The sequence below is a fragment of the Neofelis nebulosa genome, chromosome 9, assembly GCF_028018385.1.
Source record: "Neofelis nebulosa isolate mNeoNeb1 chromosome 9, mNeoNeb1.pri, whole genome shotgun sequence".
NCBI lineage: Eukaryota > Metazoa > Chordata > Mammalia > Carnivora > Felidae > Neofelis > Neofelis nebulosa.
This window is the reverse complement of record NC_080790.1, coordinates 30,517,350-30,541,360: the sequence shown is the minus strand read 5'-3', so window position 1 is coordinate 30,541,360 and position 24,011 is coordinate 30,517,350. Positions and strand designations below refer to the sequence as shown.

Here is a 24,011-nt window from a genome sequence, read left to right as displayed (position 1 = left end):
TGCAATGCTGGTAATGGCGGCCGCCAGGAAGCCTTTGGAGTTCCATGCCAAGCGGCCCTGGGGCGGAGAGGAGGCACTAGAAGATTCGGACGAGGACAGCGAAGAGGATAACGATGAAGCCGAAAATGGGTTCTCTCTGGAGGAAGTATTACGGCTTGGAGGCACCAAGGTAATGGCCTCGGACTCAGACAAGGGGACAGAGGCGCCCGGGGTGGTCTCGCAAGTGATCCGGCGAGTGGCGTGGGAGGGTGTCCTGAACCCCGATTCCAGCTTCGAAACTGTGTTGTGCCCTTCCTGTACTTCTTTTCCACTGCTCTCTACGAGAGAAGAGTGCTTTAGAATTGAACGTGTTTACGCTGTGGCCTTTCTTAAAATTTTCAACATTTTTTATTTATTTTTGGGACAGAGAGAGACAGAGCATGAACGGGGGAGGGGCAGAGAGAGAGGGAGACACAGAATCGGAAACAGGCTCCAGGCTCCGAGCCATCAGCCCAGAGCCTGACGCGGGGCTCGAACTCACGGACCGCGAGATCGTGACCTGGCTGAAGTCGGACGCTTAACCGACTGCGCCACCCAGGCGCCCCCGCTGTGGCCTTTCTTAGAATGTAGGTCACTCATTTTCACTGATGGATAATTGGCACCCCATAAGGTCAGAGAGGACTGACCTTTTTTGGGTCCTTACATCGTGGCATCAGTGTGCTGTACTTCAGTGCGGTTGGAACGTTAACTTCTGTCCTCACGGAGTACATGCACGTGTTTACTGTGCGCTCTAGAAGCCTTCTGCGCTCTTGGAATTTACATCCTAATTAAGGAAAAGAAACAGTAACCAACTTTTGAATGCATAGAACGTCGGATGCTGAGTAGTGCCACGGAGAAAAAGAAAACCAGAAAAGAAAATCAGAAAAGGGTAAAGAGTGGGAAGGGCGTAACAGTTTCACATGAGGTGATCGGGAACTCATCACGGAGATGTTTAGGCATAAAACTAGGAAAGAAAGGAGTGAGCCATGCTGCTCTCTCAACAACAAAAATGTCAAGTGTAGCTGAGGCCCAGTGAGGTAAGGAGAGAGTGTAAGAAATGAAGTAAGAGAGGTAAGAATGTAGGCCTGTCTCTGGGTTTGATGGAAAACCTTAAAAGGTTTGGAGCAAATACCTGGCAGAATTTAGCTTATTGTTTTAGTAAATGTTTGAGACTATAGCTTGGGGAGGGGGAGACATGGGGGGCAGGAGAAATGCAATTTACAGGGGCAGATTGACAATTTTCCCTGTACTTGGGTTGTATTTAATTTTTGAATATATAATATTTCCGATGTTACAAAAAGGTTCTCTTAAAAAGGAGGAGTACACGGTAAAAAGTCGTCTTTCCCACTTTTATGTCCAGCCATGCAATTTCCTTTCCATTATTTTTATGTGTCTTGGATATCTTCCAAGCAAACACACAACACAGGTTCTTTTTTACACAAAAGATACCATATTGTATAGTATTTTGTGTGTCTTTTTTTTCTTGCTGTCTTGAAGATTTTTCCCTATCAGTATATGCAGTTGTGTCACTGGTTTTATTGGTTTTATGCCTGCATAAATCGTTGTTTAATCTGTCTAACCAGCCATTTATTGTGGGTTGTCAACTTTTTGCTATCTTAAATAATGCTTCAGTGAATACCTTGAAAATAAATCCTTTCCCACATTGTAAGTGTTATGTATAACCTAAATTGATAGAAATGGAACTGCTGGATCGAAGGAAGTGTGTCTTGTATTTTGATTTGAAGGTAGCAAATTGCCCTCTATAGAGGTTGTGCTAGTTTGCATTTCCATCAACCATGTAGGAAAATGCCTGTTCCTCACACTGTCCCCAGCACCAGCTGTCATAATTTTATCTTTGCTCATCTGACACATTAGAAAATCGTGGTGGTTTTAAATCCTATTTTTCTTTTAATGTTTTATTCATTTTGGGGAGAGAGTGCACCCAAGCAGGGTAGAGGCAGAGAGGGAGACAGGATCTGAAGCAGGCTGTGTGGACAGTACAGATTCATTTGACGTGGGGCTTGAATCCATGAACCGTGAAACCATGACCTGAGCCAAAGCCAGATACCCAACAAACTGAGCCACCCAGGCACCCCATAATTTGGATTTTTCTTAATGTCAGTGAGGTTGAGCATCCTTTCATATTTTGAAAAAAATACATTTTTCTCTGTGAACCATTTGTTTATATCCTTTGCAAATCTTTCTTTTTGGTTGTCACTTCCTTAATTGACATGTAGGAACTTTTGTATTAAATATTAAGCCCAATTACTTTGATGTCAGTTGCCATTACTTTTTTCCCTATATTTGTGTTTTGACTTTTGCATGTTTTCTATGAATGACAATCATACCCATCTTTGCCTTTATTTTTTTTTTTTATTTTTTAAAAAAAATTTTTTTTTTTCAACGTTTTTTTATTTATTTTTGGGACAGAGAGAGACAGAGCATGAACGGGGTAGGGGCAGAGAGAGAGGGAGACACAGAATTGGAAACAGGCTCCAGGCTCCCAGCCATCAGCCCAGAGCCTGACGCGGGGCTCGAACTCACGGACCGTGAGATCGTGACCTGGCTGAAGTCGGACGCTTAACCGACTGCGCCACCCAGGCGCCCCACCCATCTTTGCCTTTAAAGGCCTGCAGTTTACGTCAGATTTGGAAAGATTTTCTCTACTCTGAAATTATTTGAATTACAGTGTGCATCCTCCTATTTATGGTTTTATTTTTCACATAAATCTTTAATTCATCAAGTATTTATTTGGTTGTGGGGTGGGAGCCCAGGCAATACCATGGTAATTGAATTTAATTGCTTTTGAAGATACAGATTTCAAATTAACTTTTGAAACTTACCTAAACTGTTGGATTTGTAATTTAAACTTTCTTATGTTTTAATGCAGCAAGATTACCTTATGCTGGCTACCTTGGATGAAAATGAGGAAGTGGTGGATGGAGGCAAAAAAGGAGCAATTGATGACCTTCAGCAAGGTGAATTAGAAGCATTTATTCAAAATCTTAGTTTGGCCAAGTATGCAAAAGCTTTCTTAGTTGAAGAAGATGAACCAGCTAAAAAAGAAAATGCAAGTGAATCTAAAGTAGATAAAAAAAAGCAAAACACAGCAGAAAGTGAAAGGACATCACTCGGTAAGGTGAAGAATAAGAAGAGGCCAGAACAGCATTCTGGTGAGAACAACAGTGCCACACCAAAAGTTAAGAAAGATAAACAACAGGACATCTTTGAATTTTGTGAGAGACAGACATTGTTGCTCAAGCCTGGAGGCAAATGGTATGATCTAGAATACAGCAACGAGTATTCTTTGGAACCCCAGCCTTGGGATGTTGTGTCTCAGTACAAAACCTTAGCTCAGAAATTGTATGAGCATGAAATCAACTTATTCAAAAATAAGACAAATAATCAAAAGGGAGCTGCTTCTACCTGGATGAAGGCAATTGTGTCATCAGGGACGCTAGGTGACAGGATGGCAGCCATGATTCTTCTTATTCAGGATGATGCTATTCACACACTGCAGTTTGTAGAAACTCTTGTGAGCCTTGTTAAAAAGAAGGGTAGCAAACAGCAGTGCCTCATGGCTTTGGATACTTTCAAAGAGTTACTGATTACAGACCTTTTGCCAGACAGTCGGAAACTACGGATTTTCAGCCAGCATCCTTTCAACAAACTGGAACAGTTGTCCAGTGGCAATAAGGACTCAAGAGATAGAAGGCTGATATTATGGTATTTTGAACACCAGCTGAAACATTTAGTGGCTGAATTTGTGCAGGTCTTAGAAACTTTAAGTCATGATTCATTAGTAGCCACTAAAACTCGAGCCCTTGTGGTAGCTCATGAACTTCTTTGCAACAAACCAGAGGAAGAAAAGGCTCTTCTTGTGCAGGTGGTAAATAAACTGGGAGATCCTCAGAACAGAATAGCCACAAAAGCCTCCCATCTGTTAGAGACCTTGCTTTCTAAACATCCAAATATGAAAGGAGTTGTATGTGGGGAAGTAGAAAGACTGCTCTTTCGCTCAAATATCAGCTCCAAAGCACAATATTATGCAATTTGCTTTTTAAATCAAATGGTCCTTTCCCATGAAGAAAGTGAATTAGCTAATAAATTAATTACTCTTTATTTTTGTTTTTTTCGGACTTGTATCAAGAAAAAAGATATTGAATCAAAAATGCTTAGTGCCCTTTTAACAGGAGTAAATAGAGCATATCCTTATGCCCAGACTGGTGATGACAAAGTGAGGGAGCAGGTTGACACGCTCTTTAAAGTGCTACATGTTGTGAATTTTAATACCAGCATCCAGGCTTTAATGTTGCTTTTTCAAGTAATGAATTCTCAGCAGACAATATCAGATCGATATTATGCAGCATTATATAGGTAAGTACATACCATTAATGACATGATTTAGTAATAACGTGATTTAATATACAGCACCTGTGCCCCACTTTGGGGAAAAAGACTTAGAAAACTGGGTTTTAGGCCACCCTCCTCAGCAACTTGCTAATCACCGACTTTGAGTAAGTCACTTAATCTTTGTTTCCTTCTTGGAAAACTGTTAAATGTTTTGCATACATTACTTTTTGTTTTAAGAAGTTGTTAAAATTCATAAGAATACCCTCCCCAAAGAAAGCATCCATATCCTACCACCTAATATTTCAACTTATCATTTTGCTATATTTGTTTTAAATCTTTCAAATATTAAAAAATTAGAACTGCTGGGGCACCTGAGTAGCTCAGTCCATTAAGTATCCTGCTCTTGGTTTTGGCTCACGTCATGATCTTGTGGTTCATTGAGATCAAGCCCCATGTCAGGCTCTGTACTGACAGCGAGGAACCTGCTTGGGATTCTCTCTGCCCCTCCCCAGTTCACATGCATACCCTCTCTGTCTCAAAAATAAACTTTAAAAAGTAAAGGAAATTTAAAAAATTAGAACTGCAGTTAAAATTTCCCGCCACTCCCATCCTCAGCCCTATATTTCTTCCCCCTGCCCTTCACACAGCCATTTAGTAATTCATTCAACAGGAATTTTTTTTTTTTGAGTGCCATCTATATGCTGGACACTGTTATAAGTGCTCCAGCTATAGCACTGAACAAAATTCCTACTCCTAGAGGTGCTTACGTTTATAATGGGGAAGACAGATGGTACATAAGAAAGTCTGTTATGAAAAAAAAAAAAAGAGAAAGTCTGTTAGGAAGGGTTAGGGTTGCATTTTGGGAATTTTTTAGTTATTAGAATTAAGATTTTGTTTACCGAATTTTGCAGTTGTCCTGACACCTATTGAGGGGTGGTATTTTGAACAGTGTATAAACAAACACTTTGGAACTGTTCAAGTATACCAACAAGCTATATGTTCCTTTTTTTTTTCTTTTTAGAGAAAAGGCGTGAGTGGGGGAGCAGGGCAGAGAGAAGGAGAGACAGAAACTTAAGGAGGCTCCACACCCAGCACGGAGCCTGACGCATGGTTCAGTCCTGCGACCCTGGGATTAGGACCTGAGCTGAAATCAAGAGTCGGACACTTAACTGACTGAGCCATCCAGGCACCCCTATGTTCCTTTCTAATTCATTTTACTAATTTTACATACATGTATTTTATAAGAAATACAATGTGCTAATTAGTATTTTGAACTTAAGACCCAGTGCCTGGCTTTGAGTCCCAGCCATTAGTTTTCTGTGTAACTTTGGACAAATTACTTAATCCTCTTTAAAACCCTGTTGGTAAACATGATTGATCCCATTTTACTGTGGCCCAGTTTGTCTGTAAAATGGAAAGGAGTGCACCTATCCTGTAGGGTTAATTGTTCTAAAACTTCCCAAGGTTACATAGCTAAAAAATGACAGAACTGGGGCTTTATTGAGTCCATGTATATGTTAACCCATGTAATCTTCACATGTATGTTAAGTGTTTAATAATGCCTCATATACAATAAGTGCTCTGCAAGTGTTGGTTGCTATTGTTATTAGTGTTACTCACATGAATTTCTTCCTCTTTAACACCTCTCCAGTCTGTGAGGTACAGTGATTTGTGCAAAATCACACAGACATGACAAGGCCAATTGAGATGGCAAATCCTAGTCTGCGAGCTCTGGGAATTCATAATGTTGCACGGTACTGACTGCACTGGTAAACCAAAGAAAATCTAAGAGTCCTTTCCATAACTCCTTAGAGTCTACAATTTTTTTAAGTAATAAAAACTTCTTTACTTTGGAAAGAGTTCCAGGACTGAAAATGTAGAGGTTTCAGGGTCCTAGGGTTTTTTTTTTTTGTAACTTTTGATGGTCACAAGAACCTTTTGGACAACGTTTAAAGTCTATTGGAAACATATTTTTCTAATATCCATTTACTATCTCAGTGTTTAACACAACAGTCTAATATCTGAGGAGTACATTCTTAAATTCTTTAAGTTATTGCTTGCCAGGAGCTCTCACAGATGGATCTCCTCAAAGGGCATCTAAGCCTTCTTATAGTATTTTATATAAGCAGAATTCCCTATAAACAAAAATTCCCTAATATTATTTGAAGGATAAAGGAAACAGATGATTTTGTTTACAAAAATACGATTTATCAAAAACTTCCAGAGCATGTTCTCTGCCAAATGGTGGGGACACACCTATCTAAACTCTCAAGGGTTTTAAAAAGAGTCATAAAACAGATGGAAATACTGAAAATTTTAAATGTGAAGAGAGAAAATTGAATATCAAAGATTAGATAATATAGGAGATCTCAGAATATCACCAGAATTACAGAACTGACAAATGGGGAAAACTGGGTATGCAGAGCAATATGAAAATGTTTCACAAGATCAAATATTTCCATTTCTAGTATTAACGGGAAAAAGTTAATAGAAGTGCTTAGAATAAGAAGTAACACTGCACATGAGCATATACCAACGATTGTGTTAATTCTGGATATCCTAATGTCTGGAGGGCAAGAACAGTTGAAGCATCTCTAGGATTCAGCGACTAGGATAAAGAGAGAATTATAAAAGTATCATGTTCGGTTTTCTACTCTACATGTATGTTTTTCATTAGAAATATGTCGAGGCTGCCTCTGGTCCCCAGGTAGGAGGTAGTACTACAAGGATAGGAAGAGCCCTGGTCTAGTCTACTGCTTTCATAAGTCAGTTTTCATTATTTGGTTTTGGATTAGCCTTTCATGTACAGTTTTGTATCTATATAAAAATTAGGCTGTTATCCTAGAGAATGGAGAAACACTTGGAAAAGAAACCCACAAAAAGTCTCTTTCTCCTGTGATAACTCCCGCGCCCCCCCCCCCCCCCCCGACACCCCCAAGATCATCATTCTTTCTGTTTTGGTCATTGACTTCCATTTTACCAGAAATGGTCTCTTGTTGTAAAATAAACAGGAAGGTTATCCCCAACTAAGATGAGGTTAGCAGCTGCCTCTGCTGCTGGTTGTGGAGGTATTTTATGAATAAATATTTGATCTTGTTTTTGTTTTATAGGAAGATGTTGGATCCAGGGTTGATGTTGTGTTCTAAGCAAGCCATGTTTCTTAATCTTGTCTACAAGTCTCTGAAAGCGGACATCGTGTTGCGCAGGGTCAAGGCTTTTGTGAAGAGGTTACTCCAAGTTACTTGTGAACAGATGCCACCATTCATATGTGGAGCTTTATATCTTGTGTCGGAGATCCTTAAAGCAAAACCAGGTTTAAGAAGCCAACTAGATGATCATCCGGTATATTTCACAACTGCTTTTTAAATCGAGTGGGTTCTGAAATATATTGGTATTTTCTTCTTTGCTTCAATAACTTAGTTCTCTGGAGCATGAACAAGTGTGAGTCCTGGATTTGGACAGACCTAGATTTTAATCCCAGGTGTACAGTTTACTAGGTGGGCATGTTGCTTGATCCTTTACTCATAATAAACTGTACTAAACTAAAATTATGTGAGGTGGTTACAGATAGTTACAGAGCTAGTAGATCTCTTAAACCTGTTTCCTTGGTTGTGAAATAGACATATCAGCACCTACTTCATAGGGTTATTTATAACACGTCAGAAATTTGAGGGTTGAATGTTCTCATGTAAAAAAAACAAAAAAAAATCCCCAAAGTCTTCAGGGAATTGAAAACTTAATTCCTTTTACATTTAGGAAAAAGAACATGGAATCCTCTCATTATGAATTTGATTGATGGAACTTTCATGTTTCACCATTATTGCAATAAGTGGATCTTCTTCAGAACTCCCTCACTTAACTAAATACAGACTTTCAGCTGATTAATGTACATTTATTAAAACATTGTTTTAGGAGTCTGATGAAGAGAAATTTATTGACATAGGAGATGATGAAGACACAGAACAATTCACTGATGCAGATAAAGAAACAGATATAGTTAAAAAAGCTGAGACAGAAGAAACTGTGTCTGACGGTCCTGTGGGGACAAAAAAATCAGAGTCTGCTTCTTGGGTGCACTTTGATAATTTGAAAGGTGAGTTTCTTAATCTTCAAATTTTTCTCTTGAACTTTTAAACCAGGGAATTGGATTCCCCTTTGATCTTAATAGAAATTAATAGTATACCATTTTAGAAGACCTCAGTATTTCTTTTTTTAAAGTAGAGCTTTTATAACCAGATATATTCAGGAACTTAGAACTAAATTTTTAATATAGTGAATCACTGATAACATTTATTAATAATAGTATAGATAATAGCACATTTTAAAGTAATTTAGATCTTAAAAATTAAAGCAAATACCTTTTGGAAATGCAGCCTCTTCATTTGAGGCTCTAAAAGAAAAGCACACTAACCTTGGAGATTAAGAAATGGGCCAGATCCATTTCTTCAAACTTGTCGTGGGACTCTTAGTCAAATTATTTCATCTCCCCACACTTCAGTTTGCCTGTGAAATGTAAAAGAGAAGTATGATAGCAAGCAGGAAAGTTTTTAAAAGAATCCATCAGAAAGATGATGAGCATGTACATTGTGAAGTAGAGACATTGTGATGTGTTCTGAAAGTTCTCTTACATTTTTGATCCTGAGTTTCTGCAAACATGAAGATAATATAAAACTTGTTCGAAGTGAGCATTATTTTTGCACATAATTTAATAACAAATATTCAGTGCTCTTAAAGTTCTGAAAGAATTTAGATGTATTTCATCATCAGGTTATTTGCCATTTTAACACTAATGACCTAATTGACCCAGATTTGGGTACCTTTTGCTGCCTGGTTTATTCAGTTTGCTATTTCAAGGTAGCAAATGCTATTTTGGGTACCATAACTAATTCTCATTGGGGCTTAGAATTTTTAATCTAGGTAGATACCTGGCTAACTAAGAATGTTGAAAATTGCAGTTACATTACATATACACATACATATTATAGTAATTGGACACAACATTAATGGTGATACCTTTTAGTGAACTCTTGGGCTGGGAATAAAGCATTTGAGAAATAGTATTTTTTTGTTCTCAGGTGGCAAAAAGTTAAAGACCTATGATCCATTCAGTAGAAACCCTTTGTTCTGTGGAGCTGAAAACACAAGTCTTTGGGAACTCAAAAAGGTAAAGTGATTTTAAATTGTCTTTTAATTCAATAGTGCTTTCTATTTGCCCTCATGGATTTAACACTTTGGAAGTTTCCATTTTTCTTGTAAATGATAGTGTTTACTTACTTAATTAGTTAATTGGCATAAGGAAGCAATTTGAAGTATGTCACCCAGCTGTAATGCTTTATAACTCATACTTCTGTGGCCTCTGCTAAACATTAAATTTACACATTTATTTATTTGTTTGTTTGTTTGAAGTTTATTTAAGAGAGCGTGCATGTGCGCACGGGAGGGGCATAGAGAGGGGAGAGAGAGAATCCCAAGCAGGCTCTGCACTGTCAGCGCAGAGCCCACTGCAGGGCTGAAACTCATGAACTGTGAGATCATGACCTAAGCTGCAATGAAGAGCCGGACGCTTAACCAACTGAGCCATCCAGGCACCCCTAAATTTACGCATTTATACGTTTCTACATTCACATGTAGAAAATCTTAAATAATGCGCATGCAAAATTAATAAATAATAAATATAACATCTTAATAATATTAATAAAAGAAATTGTGTTTTCAGCAGGTTATTGCATATGAGGACTCTATATAAAGGGTGGATTTTGTTTTATGCATTAGATCTTCCTGAGAAGTTTTGTGTAGATAGAACTATTTACAAATATAGTTACTTTTTAAGTGCATTAGAGAAGGGGCACCTGGGTGGCTCCATCCGTTAAGTGTCCAACTTCGGCTCAGGTCATGATCTCACAGTTTTTGAGTTCAAGCCCCGTGTCCGGCTCTGTGCTGACAGCTCAGACCCTGGAGTGTGCTTCAGATTATGTTTCCATCTCTCTCTGCCCCTCCCCTGCTCACACACTCTCTCTCTCTCAAAAATAAATAAATGTTAAAAAGTTTTTTTAAATAAATGCATTAGAGGAATTAATATATCCGATAAACTTTCTATGATACCTTTGGTTAAACAAGTGCTTCATTATAGACTCCTGTGTGTCCTTCACACCTTTTCAATGAGTCTACAAGGTCACAGCTACTTTCATAGTGATACCAAGGCACATTATTTGCCTTTGTAACTGTGTTGACCGTGGTACTGATGATATTAAAATGGATAAAACTGTTTGTGCCTTAGCACACATAGGGACAGTAGCACCATATTGCATTCATGGCCATTATATTCTTCATTACCACTTACTTTCCAAAAAAAACCAAAAAAAGCCAGTATCACATAAGAATGATGAAACAGGAAAAATTAGTGATGATCTTTACCCTAGAGTACACGTCTTTTTATATTCTGTGTGCATATGCAGCCAGAATCCATAACACACTTGTGCATACCTAAGTATGAAGGTTTTCTCGTGTCTTAGGAAAAGTACATGTGTAGTTTGTTGTAAGCTCAACTAGCTGCTTTTTTCATGAAAGACTGGCTGACTGATAAACCGGTTATTCAGATTTGGGTATTTGGGAGACATTTTCTTGAAAGTGAATGAAGTGAATCTCTTATTTCAAGTGAAACAGCTGACAGTATTTATGGTCAGTGATAAAATTCAAGCTTTTTTTTTTTTTTTTTAATGTTTATTCACTTTTGAGAGAGAGATAGTGCAGGCGGGGAGGGGCAGAGAAAGAAGGAGACACAGAAACCAAAGCAGTTTCCAGGCTCTGAGCTGTCAGCACAGAGCCCAGTGTGGGTCTCAAACTCATGAACCGCAAGATCATGACCTGAGCTGAAGTCGGACGCTTAGCTGACTGAGCCACCCAGGCACCCCTAAAATTCAAGCCTTTAAGCAAAGACTAAAAGTTTAGAAATCTTGTAACCACCACCTTGAACTAGACCCTTTCTCAATATGTAAAAACTTTTCTGATAAAATCAGTGGGATACCACCAGTGTAATTTTTGTGATAATGTAACCAGCATTTGGAAGAACTACATAACTCAATCAGTATTTTCCAAATGACTGATGCACAGTGTTACAAAGTCATGAATAAGAGATCTATTCAAAGTAGACTAAGTTTAAGCAGCAAGTACGAAAAGCTGATTGATAATGGTTTCAGATTCCATATTGCAACTAATCTTCAGTTTGGGTGTAGTAGCAAAGAAGAAAATCCACAATTATGTGAAAGACTATTAGTTAAACCTCCTATTTCCAACTATGTATCTGTGTGAGGAAAGACCGTTCATATACTTCCAACTAAAAATAACATGGACTACAGAAGCATGTATGCGAATCCACTGTCTTCTATTAAGCCAGCCATTGAGTAGTTTTACAAAACTGTTAAATAATTCTGCTCTTCTAATAGTTACTTGTCCTGAAAAACTTACTTTTGATAAACCGTGTTATTTACATTAATGTATAATAGGCTCATTGTTATTTTAAGTTGACTGTAAACAGTTGCTTAAAATTTTTCTGTTGTGGGGCACCTGGCTGGCTCAGTCAGAAGAGCGTGTGACTCTTGATCTCCGGGTCGAGTTTGAGCCCCCCTTTGGCTGTACAGATTATTTAAGTAAATAAAAACTTAAAATTCTTTTGCCGGTGGCTGGGTCGCTCAGTTGGTTAAGCATCTGACTCTTGGTTTCAGCTCAGGTCATGATCTCACAGTTCCAATCCCGTATCTGGCTTTCTATCAAAATTAATAAATAAACTTAAAAAAATGTTTTCTGTTGTAATTTCTAATTAGGTAAATAACAGTAGATATATCCCACTTAAATTAAGGAAGCTCTTGAGGTCCCTGACTTTTAAATGTATAAAGTACTCCTGAGACCAAAATTTTGAGAATCATTCTTCTCTAATGTATTGGCTCAAGTTTCAGTTTTTTGGATTTACTGTAGTAAAAGTTGACTTTGCTCACATTTTTCTTTTTAGCTATCTGAGCATTTTCATCCCTCTGTGGCCCTTTTTGCAAAGACTATCCTTCAGGTAAGTCTAAAATACTACAAAGATAAGAAATAAGAATAAATAATCTAGTTTTAGATAATCAATAATTGGTCATACACTGTTTTCTGTCTACCACATAGAATCATAAACATTTTCTGCTGTTGTAAAGGAGCAGTGGCTTGTCTAATACAGTGCAGCAGATAAGTCTTCCGACTCTGAGGTGAATGGAAGGAAATACAGGATATTAGAAAACTTCAGCCATTACTTAACTACATTCTGGCTTGTCTCCTGAGGAAAGAGTGCCCATTCCTTTCCCATTTGCTGTGTTTGCCACGTCAGTGTTTGGTTCCTGGTTAATAGTTAGATGACCTATAGTATTAATATCATTGGCCTATTGATAAAGTCAGCAGTGCATCATAAAGTACATATGTGTATGTATGAGTGTGTGTGTAATTCTTCAAGTAAAGAGAGATGAGATGGATATTTGAACCATCATTTATGGCATATTTGTGCCTTTGTGCATTGTGTTTTTCCTTTTTTTTTTTTTTTCTTATCTGGATGCATCTATATAACTTGATTTAAGCTCTTAATCCTCCCACCCTCTCCGCCTTTCAGGGAAATCATATTCAGTATTCAGGGGACCCACTCCAGGATTTTACATTAATGAGATTCTTAGATCGATTTGTATACCGAAATCCAAAGCCACATACAGGCAAAGGTATGCTTCTATTTAATTATTTGGTTTTCAGTGTTGGTATTTAATAAATAAAATGAGCATACAACTAGGTTTTACATTGCACTGTCTTGATTTTACATTTCAGAAAACACAGATAGTGTTGTGATGCAGCCAAAAAGAAAACATTTTATGAAGGATGTTCGTAGTCTTGCTGGTAAGCATCAAGCCTGGACAGTTGAAATGAACAAGTCAATAATACATAAGTTGTGTTATTCTTTCCTCCACTTTACCAGAATAAAACTGAGCACCAGAGACATTATCCATCTCTTATTCCCAAAAATGTGTATGCATTCGCGAGTTTACCACGTCTAACTGGGCTTTTTCTTTTTCTTTTTTTTTTTTTTTTACATTACAGAAAGTTTCAAACATATCCAGAGTAAATACACATATCGTATAATGAACCCCCTATAACTGTCACCAGCTTGAACAGTTATCAATATTTTGCCATTTCTGTATCATCTATAGCTTTATTGGTGATGACCCCCCCCACACACACACATATACCTATCTTTCATAGTTAAATACCATCTTAAGCTCTCTAATATGGGTTCAGCAGAAAACCCACAACTGCTTTTGTCACAAAGCATCTTTTTTTTTTAGTAGGTTTCTCCCCTTTTTTTAATGTTTATTATTTTGAAAGAGAGTGAGCATGTGCGCTCGCATGCAAGAGTAGGGGAGGGAAGGGGCAGAGAGAGAATCCCCAAGCAGCAGAGCCCAACGTGGGGCTCGATCCCACAAACTGAGATCATGACCTAAGCTGAGATCAAGAGTCAGATGTTTAACCAAGTGAGCCACCCTGGCGCCCCACAAAGCATCATTTTAAACTAGTTGATAACCTTCTGTGGGTTTTGAGTACCCATCTTGTGGACCTGATTCTGTTTCTGTATTCAGATATTTCTTTATATAATAAGTCACAGCTTTTTGTTGAGACTAGGGTTAATTTGCACCTTATAAATCATTTAATTCCCAACTGATTTCACAAAGACCCAGAGATGTAAATGAACTTGCCCAAAGTTAATAGTTAGAATTCACCCAAATCTGCTTTTAATCAAGAGGAGTTAGAAAATTTTATTGTGAAGAGGGAAAACTAATATTCCTATAGTGCCTTGTTCTTGTTCCTTAGTTTCCATCTTAGTATTATGTAAAATTGTGGATAATTCTGTTTACGTTTACTTCCTGTTCCAGAATGGCAGGCATTATTGCCTTTTTTCTGAGATGAAAATGTCAAGTTTAAAGTGATTAAGAGAACTCTAATTTTCTCTTGAAATTGGGATCCTAGATGCAGTTGGAGGACAATGAGAGAACCATGTTCTTTCTCTGTGATGCACTGGTGGGGTGGCTGCATACTTCATTGTAGCTGACAAATAGTTTCAAATGTTGGGTCTTCTGCACTCAGACTTTTCCAGAGATTGTCCTATGCACTAGAAGATGCCTTCTGTCCATCTTCCTTAACATTTTGAGACTTTAGAGTTATAGGTATGCTGTATGTAGTCTTAAGAGCTTGAATAACATAAAAAAGGATTACTTTAATAAAATTTTTGTCTTAATCTGTTTTCGTAGTGAACAGTAAGGAATTCCTTGCAAAAGAAGAAAGCCAAATACCAGTGGATGAACTATTTTTCTACAGGTAATATACTTAATACAGTTTCATTTGGGGTACTATTAAAATTGAAATTTTTAGATTCCATAAAATGTTTCATTAACATAGGTGTGTCTTGAAAAGATTAGAAGGTAGGTTTTTTGTTGTTTTGCAAAGGGAATTTATAAATCATTCAGTTGCTAATCTTAAGATATCTAAGTGAAATCTGGGGCACCTGTGTGTCTCAGTTGGCTGAACGTCTGACTCTTGATTTTGTCTTAAGCCTTGCCTCGGGCTCTGCTGAGTGTCAAGTCTACTTGGGATTCTCTCCCTCTGCCCCTTTCCCCAGCTTGTGTGCATTCTGTCTCACTCGCTTTTTCTCTCTCTCAAATTAAAAAAAAAGGATATGTAAGTGAAACTTCAGAGCAAGTAAATTTGGGGTAATTTTTTATGACTCTTGACTTTATGAAACTTATCTTTCTTATTTTTTTAATATAATAATTGTCTTATAGGCTTTAAATCGTTACCAGTCTAACATAATAAGCAACTCAGGAGTAAGTTGTCTAAAACATGGTTCTAAGCAGAATTAGCAAAATTCACTGTGCTGCTATAGAGAGAAGTCCTAAACCTACTAGTACTGTTATCATTATCTGACTGGTTAATTCCATTTGATTTGATTTTTAAAAAACATTTTGTGTGAAGAATTTTGAGGGTATGATCCCATTTGCAGAATGCCATGTTTCACTGTACCCTTGTAAGAGGATGCGTCTGACATAAAATATTGTGATTAGATATTCTCTAGAGTCACAGTTGGTCTTATTCTAACACTTAGATCATTAGTGTTGATGCTAAAACAATTTTTTTTTTTTTTAAAGAATTGTTTTTTCAACGTTTATTTATTTTTGAGACAGAGAGAGACAGAGCATGAACGGGGGAGGGTCAGAGAGAGGGAGACACAGAATCCGAAACAGGTTCCAGGCTCCGAGCTGTCAGCACAGAGCCCGACGCGGGGCTTGAACTCACGGACCGCGAGATCATGACCTGAGCTGAAGTTGGCCGCTTAACCGACTGAGCCACCCAGGCGCCCCTAAACCAACTTTTTACTATGCCGTTTAATTAAGATGAAGTGTTTTTATGAAATCTTTGAAATGTATTATACTTCACATCCAGAGGCTTCTATTTTAATTCAAAACTTTTTCTACAATAAATGCAAATTTTAGTCATTTATATCCAGCTGAGTTAAGTTTTTACACTTGTTTGTGTCACTGGTCATAGGTGCTTTAATTATAGTTAAATGGGCTCTTTCATAAAATTATCAAATATATAACATCTATTTTATTTTAGATACTATAAAAAGGTTGCTATTGTTAAGGAGAAACAAAAACGGAATGCAGATGAAGAAAGTATAGAAGATGTGGATGATGAGGAATTTGAAAAGATGATTGGTAATTTATTTTTGTCAGCTCTTCAATTTGTAAAATAATCTATTTCTATTTCCTTTTAGAATATTGGAATATTAGTTGTAGTAATAATCTTAGTTTTAGATAAATCATTTAGCTAAGAATGCCATGAAAATGACAACAGAGGATTGAGAAGTACCTTGGTGGCATATGGTAGTTCACCTACACTTGCTCCAGAGAAATGTATGGGATTGTGCATGGACTGTTAATGGGAAAAATAAGTTTGTATTTACATGGTATATATTCCTTCTTAAGGCCTAATCTCTTATAAAAGAGAAGCCATTGTTACTCTTACTAATAATCTCCTTGCACTATTCGTAGCAATAGTCTGCTGTTTCATCTGTTTTACCTTTGTGATCCACAGAACTAGAAAAATTTTAATCTATATTTAGGCTAAAACAAAAAATGGGAAATTAGAAAAGCTTACATTGAGTTTGTTTTTCTTGTGCATCGTATAGATAGAATACCATAAGCACTTAAAAACAACCACTTAAAAGGACTACAAATTGCTAAGTATTTTGATATTTACCCTCTTGCCATAAAAGAGTTGTAGAAAGAAGTTGAAATTAACTGGAATCCACTTTAGTTTGGGGATTTAATTAAGGTCAGTATTTAATTAAGGTCATAGGTTTATGTAGATTAATCAAACACACCAGCAGTAATCAGATTTATATTGTTTTGGTGTTTACTTGTCACAACTAGCACAGTCATGACTGTGTTAATTGATTCAAATAGAAGACATAGGTCAACTTTGTTATTCCTTGCTATGTCTGACAGTTTGTATATTGTTCTCTGACAGACACATTTGAAGATGATAATTGTTTCACCTCTGGAAAGGATGACCTTGATTTTGCTGGGTAAAATACTTCAATTTTTTTGGTCTTTTCTTAACTTTGTTGTTTTCTCAGCATTTCCCAAATTGTCCTCAGAACAGTAAAGTACAGGACTATGATGTGTAGGAGAAGTTTATTGAAATAAGTTTGGGAAATGGATTTGTACTTTCATTTTAGACCTTTATAATACACATTAGTGTATTAAATAGAGATTCTGTGCTTATTAGCCTAGTACCCTCTGGTCACCAAAAAACACTTAGGAAAACAATGTTCTCCATTACAAGTTTTTGGTTTTCTTCAGCAACATGAAAAAGAAAAAAAAAGGTGCTAAGGAAGACCCAGAAGATGAAGATTCAGAAGGCAGTGATGATGACCTATTTGATAACTTAGATGATGATGAAGTTTCTTTAGGAAGTCTGAATGAAGAATTTACTGAAATTGATGAAGATGGAGGAACATTCATGGATGTGTCAGATGATGAAAGTAAGGGCATTTTTTAAATATGGGCCAAAAAAACATATCTTCCTTTATTCCTCAGTGTAAGCTAGTTTTTCTACTACAGTGTTCTTTTTTTTTTACATATTATCCTGTATTCAAATTAATAATGAGATTGGCCAAAAATTTAAATAGGACCTTTTCCCCTCTTACTTTTATTTGGAACTGAAGGGTTTTGTTTTTTTTTTTTCTTTTAAAGAGTTGAGTTTTGGGCATTTATTTATATATGTATATATATTATATATATATTATATATACACACACACACATATACATGTAAATATATATATACATATATACATATATGCATATATATATTATTTTATTTTAAGGAGCATGAGCTGGGGAAGGGGCAGAAGGAGAGAGAGAGAGAGAAAGAAAGACAAATCCCAAGCAAGCTCCATGCTCAGCGCAGAGCCCGATGCAGAGCTTGATCCCACCACCCTGGGATCATGACCTGTGCCAGAATCAGGAATTGGACACCCAACCTACTGAGTCACCCAGGTGTTTGGGCTTTTATTTTAATCAGCACTTAAGCTGTCTCTTCAATACCTGTTGAGCTGTTACGTTCCCCTTTTTAAATTTTAGAGTAGTAATTATTTCTAAAAGTAAAAATAATCATTTTTCTTAGCCCAGTGGCAGTTCTGTTTTTTAAATTGCTTAATAGCATGGTGTTGTTTTTTGTTTTGGGTTTTTTGAAATAGAAGTTGATGACGTCAGCTCCAAAATCAATACAAAGAGAAGCAAAAGGAAAGGTGCAAATGATTTGGACTTTGCTGGATCATTTCAAGGTAAGGAATGCATTTACTCTCTTTTAAACCTAAACAGTGGTTATGGGAAAGTTACCACTCATTATTATTTTGGGAAACTTCTTAATTGGTTAGTACAATGTAGTTTTTGTTTTTATAATGGATAATAACAGTTTTCTCTATTTTTAATATGTGAAAGTTGTTTGCCACATATGCCTTCAGTTTTTTCTTCATAACTTTTTTCTTATTTAAATCTCTCGATCATCTATAAAGTATATCATAACAGATTATGCCTTTTAATGTTAACACTTGTAAAGTGGTAGTAAAAGAAAAAGGTACTGTATCAGGTGACAAGTTTAACTTTTTAATAAACATATAGAAAGCAGGGGGCTCCTGGGTGGCTCAGTGGGTTAAGCATCTGACTTCAGCTCAGGTCATGATCTCACAGTTTGTGTGTTCAAGCCCCACATCAGGCTCTGTGCTGACAGCTCAGAGCCTGGAGCCCATTTCACATTCTGTCTCCTCTCTGCCCCTCCCCTGCTTGTGCACTCTCACTCTCTCTCTCTCTCTCTCTCTCAAAACTAAATAAACATTAAAAAATGTTTTGTAATGTAGAAAGCATTATATTTTATTCCTGAAATCTGTGATAAATTCATAGGCTTACTTTTTTTCTATGCTTTGCTTCTAATGTCTCGTTTCTGCTGACTAATAAATACTGATAACGAATAAAAATAGATTTGCAAAGTTAAAAATAATTAAAATGCTTGACAACATTTCTTTTAAAATTAAATGTTAAAATATTTTGGACATTAAATATTTTTGCTAATAAGTATCAAAAATAATAACTATATTTTGGTAGTAGTCTCTCAGACATTTATACCTGCAAAACTTTTATAAGCCCTTTCAAGTACTGACAACCATAGTCCTCTTTTTTTTTTTTTTTTTTAATTTTTTTAACGTTTTATTTATTTTTGAGACAGGAAGAGACAGAGCATGAACGGGGGAGGGTCAGAGAGAGGGAGACACAGAATCCGAAACAGGCTCCAGGCTCCGAGCTGTCAGCACAGAGCCCGACACGGGGCTCGAACTCACGGACCGTGAGATCATGACCTGAGCCGAAGTCGGCCGCTTAACCGACTGAGCCACCCAGGCGCCCCCAACCATAGTCCTCTTAATTAGATTGACTTACCTGATACGTAAATGATAACATTATCTTTCAGATTTTGTCATCCGCTGAGTGGTATAAGGTCACAATTTAATACTAGCCTGTGCTCAAATATAAGACAGCTTTCCCCAAAATCATCTCCAAAAAGAAACATTGGGGCTCCTGGCTGTCTCAGTCAGCAGAGCATGCAACTTGGAGTTCTAAATTTAAGCCCCATGTTGGGTGTACAGATTACTTAAAATTACGAAAATGGCACCTGGGTGGCTCAGTCGGCTAAGCATGCAACTGTTTTGGCTTAGGTCATCATCTCACAGCATTCCTGAGTTCAAGCTTCATGTCAGGCTCTGCACTGAGTACAGAGCATGCTTGGGATTTCTCTCTCTCTCTCCACCCCTCCCCCATGTGCTCTCTCAAATAAGTAAACTTAAAAATGTTGCTTTATCTTAAGTCCTACTGAGACTTTCATTAAAAGATGCTCTCTCAGTGACCTTACTATTATTTCTGAAGACCAGAGCCTGAAAGATGTTAGATCTCAGCTGACAATAGTTTTGAATTAAAGGATACCTGACATAATTGATTAAAACAAAAGAAGGCAAAGGAATTTCAAACATTGATAAATTGCAGAGGGAGAGGTGGGTGGTATTCACCCTATATTTGCAAATGTTGGATATCCTTAAGGATAAACAAACCTTAAGGCAACTTTAAGAGGGCAGTAACAGGGCTCACCAGTTGAAGTTATAGATATATACATATAAGGTGAGTGAAAACCAAAAACGCGTTTCCAGGTGCTATACACAAATGGGAATTTTAGCTAAAGAGAAAATACTCAATAACAGTATCCCATTTAAGGATACACAAAATTTGAGATGAAATGCTGTAGAAGCTATTTTATCAAAAGTGGCTTTGGTATCAATGCACAGACTTCACATGATTGTTAGTAGCACCATTATTATTAACTGCCAAAAAGTGGGAACAGTTTAAATGTCTGTTGACTAAAGAATAGATAATGGAATATTATTCAGCAATAAAATGGTATTAAGTACTGATCTGTTACATGTTATAACATGGATGAGCTTCAGAAATACTACGCTAAGTGAAAGTAGCCAAATACAGAATACCGCATAATGATCCCACTTACATGAAATAACCAGAAAAGGCAAAAGCCTTCTTGGGAAGAGGGCACATGACTGCAGATGGGCACCAGGATCTTCTGGAGTTGATGGAATTGTCCTAAAATTGCATTGTGATGACATTGAACAACTCTGTAAATTTACTAAAACATACTGAATTACACACTTAAAAACAGCTGAGTTTTATTATGAATTTTATTCCCTAATAAAGCTATTTTAAAAATTGGCCCACTATGGGGTGTCTGACTCTTGATTTTGCCTCAGGTCATGATCTCATGGTACATGGATCAAGCCCCATGTCAGGTTCTGTGCTGACAGTGTGGAGCCTAATTGGGATTCTCTCTCCCTCTCCTCTCTCTCTGCCCCTCCCCCACTCACACATGCATATTCTCTCTCAAAAAATAAAAGTAAATAAAAATCAAAAAAAGGTTTTTTTAATGTTTGTTTATTTTTGAGAGGGAGAGAGAGACAGAATGTGAATGGGGGAGGGGCAGAGAGAGGGAGACAGGATCTGAAGCAGACTCCAGGCTCTGAGCTGTCAGCACAGACCCTGACCTGGGGCTTGAACTCACGAACTGAGATCATGACCTGAGCCAAAGTTGGATGCTTAGCCAACTGAGTCACCCAGGTGCCCCATAGTGAATAAAAATTTTTAAAAAATGGCTCTACTAGATGCAAAGAATTTGAGTAATATTGTTTCAGAAAAAGTGAAAATGGATAAAAACAGTAAATATATTAACTAGAAATACTGTTTTTATCCATTTTCACTTTTTCTGAAACAATATTACTCAAATTCTTTGCATCTAGTAGAGCCATTTTTAAAAAATTTTTATTAGTGTATGAATTAAAATTTAATGAATATTAGAAATAGATGTTCTAGTTTTTTATTTTGAAAAGTTTATGTTCAGAACCTGGGTAGCTCAGTCAGTTAAGCATCCAATTCTTGATTTCAGCCTAGGTCATGATCTCGCATTCGTGAGTTCAAGTCCTGCGTCATGCTCTGTGCTGGTAACGCAGAGCCTGCTTGGGATTCTCTGTGCCCCTCCCCCTCTCTTGCCCAATGTCTCTCAAAATAAATAAACAAACTTAAAAAAAAGTTTATATTCACAATTATAAGTTGAGTGTTATTTTTTCTAAGGAGAACCATTTTGAGAAGTGTAAACAAAAATTTCATTTACAACATAATATACCTTCCATCACTTTCTTCACTGTTAGTCCAAAGAATAAAACCTCTGACTTAATGAGAATTTACAGTTTGCCTTAAATATTCCAAAATTCATCCATGTCACCCTTAGAATTAATCTTGCCTGATACTATGAAATTAGGTAAACTTTGATCAGTGGCCAAATCGGAAAGACAGTCAAGAAGACAAACTATTTGTCATCTAAACAATTTTATTAGGATACGATTTAAAAAGTACTATATACCAACTCTTAAATAAAATACATTTATTTTAAAATGCTAGCTACTTAGGGGCGCCTGGGTGGCGCAGTCGGTTAAGCGTCCAACTTCAGCCAGGTCACGATCTCGCGGTCTGTGAGTTCGAGCCCCGCGTCAGGCTCTGGGCTGATGGCTCAGAGCCTGGAGCCTGTTTCCGATTCTGTGTCTCCCTCTCTCTCTGCCCCTCCCCCGTTCATGCTCTGTCTCTCTCTGTCCCAAAAATAAATAAAAAAACGTTGAAAAAAAAAAAAATGCTAGCTACTTAATGGTGCTATGAGGAAACTGTAATTCTGTATTTTAACCCAAATACAACTTTTTTACAACAAAACTATGTTGAAAGATTGTTGAATCACTGTGTTGTATACTTGAAATTAATGTAACGTGTGCCCACTATACTTCAATTTTAAAATGTTGTATTTTTCCAAAATTAATGGATTTACAATTTAATAATCTACACTTACACTTTTTTTAGGACCAAGGAAAAAAAAGAAAGGAAATTTCAATGACTCCAGCCTATTTGTATCAGCTGAAGAGGTAAGGTTAAAATATGCTTCAGGATGTTAGCTACTCTGGGGGTAACTGGCTGGCTCAGTTGGTACAGTACAGGACTCTTGATCTAAGGGTTGTGAGTTCAAGCCCCACGTTGGGTGGAGAGATTAAAAAATAAGATCTTTTAAAAAAAAGCTAGCTATTCTACACTGCTTTGAGTTTTCTAATAAATGTATCTCTTTTTAAGTTTGGCCACCTACTGGATGAAAATATGGGATCCAAGTTTGATAACATTGGCATGAATGCCATGGCTAACAAAGACAATGCAAGTAAGTAACTTGAATTTTTATGGAGGTTTTTAAGTAGCCTTAACTTACAACTTCCGAAGACGTAAGTATTTTTAGACAACCTTTTTTAGTAAGGATAAATAAGATGGTTCCTTACAACCCTGAAGGAATGGCTTTTTTCATCAGTGTCTGGGGAGCATGTAGGATTAAAAAGCATTTAGACTACAGCAGTAAAGATTGTAGTTACGTTTGGGTCGCCTGGGTGATGCAGTCAGTTAGGCATCCAACTCTTCATTTCGGCTCAGGTCATGATCCCATGATTTGTGGTCTTGATCCCATGGTTTGTGGGATCAGGCTCTGCACTGACAGTGCGGAGCCTGCTTGGGATTCTGTCTCTCCTTCTCTCTGCCCCTCCCCCACTTGTGTACTCTGTCTCCCTCTCTCTCTCAAAATAAATATAAAAAACATTTTTTAATAAAGACTGTAGTTACTTTAAACTGTTTAATTCTTTTAGAGAGGCAGTTTTTATATATTAGTATGCTTAGTAGCTTTATAAGTACTTTATAGACATTATTTCTGATATTGTTACTGGCTTCTCTTCTTTTGCCAATAAAAGCGTTCAGGGGAAATAAAATCTTTAGGGTATTTGTTCCTTTGTTGACCTAGTCTTTTATTTGTTAAACAGTAATCTTTAACAATAAATGCAGAAGGAAAGCAACAAACAAGAGCAGGGGATTTGCATAGTGGATGGGAAATGACTAAGCCATAGCAGACCAGAAGTTCCTGTTTTGTTCTGTGGGGCCAGGAGTCTACAACATGGTGTGTTCATCTTTCTTCTTCCCCACAAAGGTCTCAAACAGCTTAGATGGGAGGCTGAACGTGATGACTGGCTACACAACAGAGATGTAAAAAGTATCATCAAGAAAAAGAAAAATTTCAAAAAGAAGAGGCCAAAAACCACTCAGAAAATTAAAAAGCAAAGAAATTGATTGTTTTCTAAATAAACTATAAGTTAAAATTGTACTTACTCTTAATTTTTGCTATTCAGCCATTTTTCTTGATCTTGCTCTCTGACTCCATACATTCCAGACTGTTCAACAGATTTGTAATAAACTATAAATAAAGACAGCTGTCATTTATAAAATCATGTAAAAGTGTCAAAATTAAACTATATTGAAAGAAATCAAACCTCTTTTCCTTATTTCTTAATAGTAAAGTAAAAAAGACAGTAGGATACGTATTTCACTTACAAGCCCTCTA

General features: G+C 36.9%; 2 protein-coding genes across 13 annotated transcripts in view; one reads left to right on the top strand and one right to left on the bottom strand.

Moving 5' to 3' along the window:
• Nucleotides 1–4: 4 nt before the first annotated feature.
• On the top strand, nucleotides 5–23,939 carry CEBPZ (CCAAT enhancer binding protein zeta). Its single transcript, XM_058683032.1, has 16 exons — nucleotides 5–169; nucleotides 2,909–4,395; nucleotides 7,482–7,713; nucleotides 8,284–8,464; nucleotides 9,447–9,535; nucleotides 12,377–12,430; nucleotides 13,004–13,106; nucleotides 13,210–13,278; nucleotides 14,685–14,751; nucleotides 16,048–16,148; nucleotides 16,963–17,020; nucleotides 17,298–17,479; nucleotides 18,196–18,282; nucleotides 22,448–22,509; nucleotides 22,712–22,793; nucleotides 23,601–23,939. The coding sequence occupies exons 1-16, from the start codon at nucleotides 5–7 to the stop codon at nucleotides 23,738–23,740; spliced, it is 3,159 nt and encodes a 1,052-aa protein (XP_058539015.1). The 3' UTR covers nucleotides 23,741–23,939.
• The window catches only part of CEBPZOS (CEBPZ opposite strand), a 50,654-nt gene continuing 34,885 nt past the window's right edge, over nucleotides 8,243–24,011 (bottom strand). For 8 of the 12 annotated variants that reach the window (XM_058683053.1, XM_058683054.1, XM_058683051.1 and 5 more), the window contains 2 exons: nucleotides 23,780–23,864; nucleotides 22,224–23,641 (listed from right to left, as the gene is read on the bottom strand). In XM_058683053.1, the coding sequence (XP_058539036.1) occupies nucleotides 23,782–23,864 (83 nt within the window). In that variant the 3' untranslated portion in view covers nucleotides 22,224–23,641; nucleotides 23,780–23,781. Of the gene's footprint in view, nucleotides 8,532–8,782; nucleotides 8,875–20,543; nucleotides 20,636–22,223; nucleotides 23,642–23,779; nucleotides 23,865–24,011 lie in introns of those variants that run through there. The other 4 variants (XR_009248345.1, XR_009248346.1, XR_009248347.1 and 1 more) reach the window with 4 other exon arrangements.